Source organism: Delphinus delphis, chromosome 17 (genome assembly GCF_949987515.2).
Source record: "Delphinus delphis chromosome 17, mDelDel1.2, whole genome shotgun sequence".
Lineage (NCBI taxonomy): Eukaryota > Metazoa > Chordata > Mammalia > Artiodactyla > Delphinidae > Delphinus > Delphinus delphis.
Window position 1 is genome coordinate 5005001 of NC_082699.1, and position 6415 is coordinate 5011415.

Consider the following 6415-nt stretch of genomic DNA (forward strand, 5'->3'; position numbering starts at 1 on the left):
CCGGCCCGCCCCCTGCCCCCGCCCGCCGCTGTGCCCGCCCCCCCACAAGCTCCGCCCCGGGGTCGACCACTGGACGCCGCCGCCGCCGCAGCTGGGCCCGCCGATTGGCCTTCCACGCCGCCCGTCAAGCCGAAGTGTTAAGAGGCGGGCCGCGGCGCGGGGGGGTCCCGCGGGGCGGGGCCGCGCGCGCCGCCCCGCCCACTCCTCCCGCCTCGGCCCTCCTCCCGCCGGCCGGGGGCGGGGCGAGGCCCGTCCGCCCCCGCCGCGCCAGGCCCCGCTCAGCTGTCAGTCAGGCGGCGGCGCGCCCCGATTGGGCCGGCGGCCGCCGGGGAGCGGGGGCAGCACGTTGGGATGCGCGCTACTTAAGGTCCCGCTGCGTGAGCCATTGACGTGTTTGGAGCTGGAGACGGCCTGGGCGCTGGTGAAGCGGCAGCCCGAGGTGAGTAGTTCCCCGCCCTTCCCTCTGCGGCGGCTGCCGGGCTGCGGGAAGAGACTGGCGCGCCTGGGCCGCCGCGGGGCCCGCATCCGCTTTTCCGGCGTGACGCCGCTTCCACCAGGCCTCGCCTGGGCGCGGGCCCCTTCCCGTCACATCCTCCCCGCAACACGGGTCTTCTCGGGCCGGGGACGAGGAAGTTGCCCCCTGCCTGGGCACCCCCGGCCCTTCCTTCACCCTTCCTTCACCCTTTTTCCCAGCCTTTGGAGCGTAAATGCCTAGCCCTGCCCCCAGTTCCCTGCGTTTTCCTCTCCCCCTGCTCTTCTGGGCGCCGTCGAAGGTGAAGGTCGGGGCAAGGTGGGTTCACCTGCGGCCGCCGTCGGGGGACCGGGCAGCTCGTTGGAGGTAGCGGGGCCTGGGGCTCGCCTGGCTCCAGAGTCTCCGTTCGCCTTCCCCGCCCCCTCCGCAGGGCCACCGCTACTTCCTGACCCTGCCTGCCTGCACCCAGCCGTGGGTTAAAGGCTTGAGGGCCTCGCAGGACGTGTTTCAGCTTCCCGACGGTTGCCCTGCGGTGTGGGAGGGCCGCAACCCCTGCCTGGGCAAGGACCAGCACGGGAGGGGTGGGCTGGACGGGTCAGCAGCGTTCGCGTCCCCCTTCCTTTGCAGAGCTGCTCGGAGTGGCGACCTGAACCACTGGGTGGGAAATCAAGAAATACTTTTTAAAGCAGTTTGCCCTTTGGAAAAGATTTTAGGGCTATTCCTCAAACGTGCCGTGCTTTTGCGGCCCCTCTCTCAAATCGTTGGTTTCTTTCTGACTGTCCCCTGCAAGTAGAGCTTCGTCACGTTTGTTTGGTACCTTCAGAAACTAAGTAGATAAGGCCTCGCTGGCGGAACACTCGAACTTGATTTCAGCCCCGCTCCTCACTGTAAACTGACATTTCCTCTTCATTTCCAGTTGATACATGAGGATTCATGCAAAGAAGGTGACAGTCGGAAATCCAAACTTAGATTGACTTGTATTTAGAATCCGGAAGGGAGAGGAAATGAAAGGTGGATAAACTCCTACAGCAGACCTGATTCGGTATATGTGATGTTACCTCGGTGTTATTTGTAAAGAATTCCTGACCCATGACAATGATAAAATGCGAACCAGAACACTTTCACAGGAGGCAGGCAACCTGAGTTCTGTCTGCGTCTGATCGTTATTGAGATTATATCCAAGGCATATGAACAACTAAGCAGAGTTCTTTGCTCTCACAGCATAGGACAGATGTAGAAAGGAAGCCTGTGAATTTACTTAGTGCCCTCACCTCTCATAAGAAGAAGTGAAGGCTGTAAAGGAATTGTATTCAGGAGAGGAAGAAGCTTCTACATATAGTTGAACAGCATCTTGAATTTCCTTTTTGCTAAGATGTTTCTGCTAGCTAGGTATACTCATGTATTGGTCAGTGAAGATGATAAAATAGAAGGATTACTTAGTGGGTACTGAAAAGACCCCCGAACGATTAGACTTTTTTCCATCCTTCTTTGCAGAGGTTATCTCCTTTAGCCTGGACATCGTGATCTTTCTCTTAATAGAGAAACGGAACTAGTTGACTCAAGATTCAGAATACCTTCACTTTTCAGGAGCTGGTGGGGTTTGATTGTTTTTCCTGAATGTACTTTATTTCTTTTAACATGACTGATATGTTTTGATGGTCCCATCTTGGGCAAGGAAAGTAGAAACCACTTTGTACAAAAATTCTGAGCTCTGTCTGGTTATACTGATGCAGTTTTTATTCAGTGGTGTTTTTGGTAAGTCATACTGCATTATTTGCTGGCTTCTCCTTAGACCTCTAGGTAAAAGACAGTTAAGCTAGAACACCATTCAGGAGTAAGTTCCTTAAACTTAGTGCAGAGCATTTAAAAATATTTGTGGGTGGCTTAATCGATAGTATGCTAATACGTTGAAATAAACAAAAAATTACCTTTTAGTAATTAAAAGTCAGTTGATTATTTTTTTTTAGTTTTCCCTTTTAGTTCATTTCTGTGACATGTCTTTGAAGATAATAGTATACCAATTTCAATTAACTTCATTATAGAGAGTAGTTGTCCTGGGATAGCGTCGACATACTTGTTATATGAGTATACAGCTTGACTTGGAATCACTAATTGGCCCTTAGAGAACTGTGGTCATCTTTAATGGATAAAGGCTTCTTCAGAGCTGTATCTCTGTGTACGGCTTTAGTTGGAAGATGAATGCTCTACAGTAGCATTCCCTGACTTCCTTCAACCCTGGGAAGTATCAGCTAAATAGAAGATGCCCCTGGAAGTTAAGTTTCAGATTTTCTTTTTTTAACTTTTCAGAATGTCAACTAAGTAATAACTTTGTTTTGTTTTTGTTTTTGGTATATCGGCCATCCCAGGGCTGGCCATGGAGTAGACATTCACGTACTTTAGTTAACAAATGTTTTTGCTAAAGTTGGGTTGTACTAAAGTATTCCACCCTTATTTTGTGTGCTAATCCATATATAATAAGGAAGTAATAGAGTGCATGCGGTATTCTTAGGTTTCGTTAACACATTTAATTGCTTAACCTTTAGAAATAGGAGTAAACGAAAACCAAAGTTTAGCTGAACTATCTTTCGTTCTGGACATTGTAATCAAATTTCAGTAGATGCACTTTAGGAATTTAAATAAGGCCTTTGTGCTGAGGCACAAGTCAGTGCAAAGGAGAATCACATCCAAGTCTTTACTCTGAAAATACAGAGGTTATATGAGTTCCTCACTGGATAATCATTATGGCAGAATTAACTTTTCAAGTACTTGTGGAGCTGATGAGATTTACTAGCTTATATTGTCATCCACTGTGTAACTCTTCCCCAACATCTGCCTGCAGGAAGAAGACAGGTAGGATGCCCGTGGTAGCTGGAAGGCTGAGAGATCCTGACATAAATCCTTGCTTGTTGGTAAGCCAGATCGCTTTTAATTGTCGTGAGTATCGAGTTGGAAAAACAGGCTTCTTCTGATTTTGTGGGCGTCAGTTTTCTGCAGTTCTTAAATAAAGTTATTTCTGTACGAGAAATATTCCTGGCCTGTGTATCCTTATTTCACTAGAGCATTTTTAGATATTCATAATCTAGCTAACAAGGATTCATCTCTTTTAAGTTTCCCTAATTTGTATAACATCACTGTTATACTAGACAAGCATGTGTAACACAGAGGAAATTCTTGAGTCCAAACATGCAAAGATGGAAAGTAGGTATTTTTAAACCGTCCCTGAAATTTATGTTTTGATAGCAACGCCTTCATCATGTCCCTGAGACAACCTGCTGAGGATGAGGGTTGAGAACTGAATTAGGCTATTTAAAGCCTGAAGGTTTTCACAAAGGTATCATGTAAACAAAACATTTCGTTGTAATGGTAAAGCTTTATTGGCATTTATTTGGTAAGATTTAGCGGTTCTTACTTGTGGCATTGTCACCCTTGAATAATGCAGTCGTTGGACTGGTGCTATGAAAATTATATTCCCGATCCTATATGCATTTTCCAAATATACACATTCATTAACTATTTGGCTTAGAAGATTAGCTTTGCTACATATATGACATCTGTTTAACGGCTTTACTAAGTCTCTTTAGCTAGACCATGTTTCTTAGATCTGTGAAGGAAGTTACCTTCCCCTTTATTTAAAGCTTCCCTTTAGCTGGAGTCTCGGAATCATGCCTTTCACTTTGAAGTTTGTTCTCCAATCTACTTCCAGTTCAGACAGCTGAAATTTAACTCCCAAATGGCAGCTACCCTCCTTTGAACTCTTAGCCCTGTGTTGCTCCTTGTGGTTTTGAAGTGATATTAATGATAACCTATTAAAATTGCTTGCATAATTGTGTACTTACTTGCGTAATGGAGCAAATGATAGCCGAACACACGTTGAGATGAATGTCGTTAAGTTACCTTGTAGACCAGTCATTAGCAACTTACTTAGGTTCTCGAAACCACCTTAACTCAAACATTCAAGGCCAAGCGAGAACTTGGAGGGGCGGAGAGCTGCCCTCTGAGTCGGGAGACTGAGTTTTGCTTCCACATACAGCAGTGATTCCCTCCCCGCTCCAGCCCGCCTCGTGTGGCTTGTGGGATCTTAGTTTCGAGACCAGGGATTGAACCCAGGCCCCGGCAGCGGAAGCACCGAGTCCTAACCACTGAGCCGCCAGGGAACTCCTTGCACCGTGATCCTGAGCATGTTGCACCTTGCCTCGGCCTCTTCATTGACCGGTTACTGGGTTAAGTGATCTCAGTCAGTGCTTCGACTCAAATTCCTGTGATCAGGTGTTCAGAAAACTGACGCCACTGTGAAAAGGAAGATGTCTGCTTTGAGCAGAACGAATGCTGGGATAGTTGGAAAGATAATTCTGTTCCTGTTCATTATCTGTTCGTTCAAATGAACAAAAAGGAACTATTTCACATTACCTGCTCTGGGGGGGAAGCAGCTTCAGAAGTTTGTTTTTTTTTAGATGCCATTCCACCTCTTAAATGATACCTATCTTACATATTTAAGGAATCTGATGCTTCTACCAGATGTATGGATGAATATAACTATGACAAAGAAAGGTGTTCCGCTCACTTCTTGAAGTACAAAAACTGCCGGAAGTTCTGGGTAAGCCTAGTTTGGTTACCTTTATGTTGAAACTCATCTGCTCAGCTTGAAACTGAAGCCTGAAGTTTGTCAGCACCCACAATCCTTCCTTAGTGATGGCTGTCGGAAACTTACCTTTTTGACTTTATCCTCCGTGTGCCCTAAAGGATCCTTGGGCGCTCTCGTTAGCTGCCTCACCGTCTGCCCACGTGTAAGGACGCAGCTCTGATAGAGGTGTGTCTTCCTACGTGCATAAGTGCCTGCGGCCCTAAAGCGATAGCCTTGTTAACAATTGGAGTTTTCTGGAGGTGAGCGGAATAGGTGGCTCGCCCCGTCACAGCACGCATCAGGCTTCCTTTTCTCTTCTTCCTCTCCCGCCATCACCCGTGGTCCCATTTTTGGCGGACGTTGCCATATAATTTCTGTTTCTCTGAGCTCTGGATCCAGCTGCTTCCTGTCCCTCTGCTAGCTTACCTGTTGGTTTCATTTGGCCGTTACTCCGTAGCTCCTCTCGATGGGCCTGAAGTTACAAAGTGTGTCCCCACCCCAGTTACAGTTAACATATTCCTGTGGGAACAATCACTTCTGTTTAATTGAGAATCGTCTGAAAACAGTATCTGGAGTCCTAGAATGCATTCTTTGTTGTTTTTTTTAAACTCGGTTTTTTACGTTTCCTTTCTGAAGACCACAATAGCAGATTACTGGTAACTGATTCGCATTTAGTACTTGACTGATTTTGGTTTTTCTTTTTTGCACATACACACAGAATTCTATCATGATCCAGAGAAGACGGGATGGAGTGAAGCCGTCTATGCCTACAGCAGCAGAGAGAGACATAATCTTGCAAGCAATGGGCAAGATGCCCTATTGAGTGTTTGCATTAAAGTGGTTTATTTAACTCAGAAGCAGATGAATATGTTTAATAAGTGGTTACGGTAACTTCTTAAGACCTTCCAGGCCTTACCCAGACAGATCTCAGATTCCACCAGGGGAAGCCCTGTGTCCTTTGTGTTTGCTCTCAGTGCCATAACGAGAGCAGGCCGCTCTGGCTGTGCCGTGTCACCGAGTTTACAAGACTTCCTGAAGGCAGGGGAGCGTCAGGAAAGAGTCCATGAAGAGTCGAGCTTTTCCGCTGAGTTTCGAAAGAGAAGTAAGTCGGGAACGAGGAAGGACTTAATGGGGGTGAAAGGGAAGCAGTGCTTGTGATGTGAGTGACGACATGATGGAGGGAAAGCTGGAGCCACATCTGGAGAGCAGTGTTTAGACGGTTCCCCCTGGAGGGTGAGGTGGGGGACTGAGTGGTGGGGAGAAGACGGGAAGGTAAGTCCAGGGTGGCTGCGTGGTGGGCGTCTAATCCCAGTGCGTTAGAT

The 6415-nt window shown here is 47.6% G+C and overlaps 1 protein-coding gene across 4 annotated transcripts; it reads left to right on the forward strand.

The window, feature by feature from the left end:
- Positions 1–315: 315 nt before the first annotated feature.
- Positions 316–5950, forward strand: CHCHD7 (coiled-coil-helix-coiled-coil-helix domain containing 7). 4 transcript variants are annotated; one of them, XR_009522580.1, is made up of 5 exons: positions 316–439; positions 3312–3381; positions 4968–5066; positions 5213–5353; positions 5812–5950. XR_009522580.1 is itself a non-coding variant. In XM_060035398.1 (5 exons), the coding sequence occupies exons 3-5, from the start codon at positions 3328–3330 to the stop codon at positions 5914–5916; spliced, it is 258 nt and encodes an 85-aa protein (XP_059891381.1). In that variant the 5' UTR covers positions 327–439; positions 1389–1514; positions 3312–3327; the 3' UTR covers positions 5917–5950. The 4 variants fall into 4 exon arrangements, 3 of the variants coding, with proteins under 3 accessions (XP_059891380.1, XP_059891381.1, XP_059891382.1); XM_060035398.1 differs by lacking the exon at positions 5213–5353 and adding an exon at positions 1389–1514 and having other exon boundaries at positions 327–439; XM_060035397.1 differs by lacking the exon at positions 5213–5353.
- Positions 5951–6415: the final 465 nt, after the last annotated feature.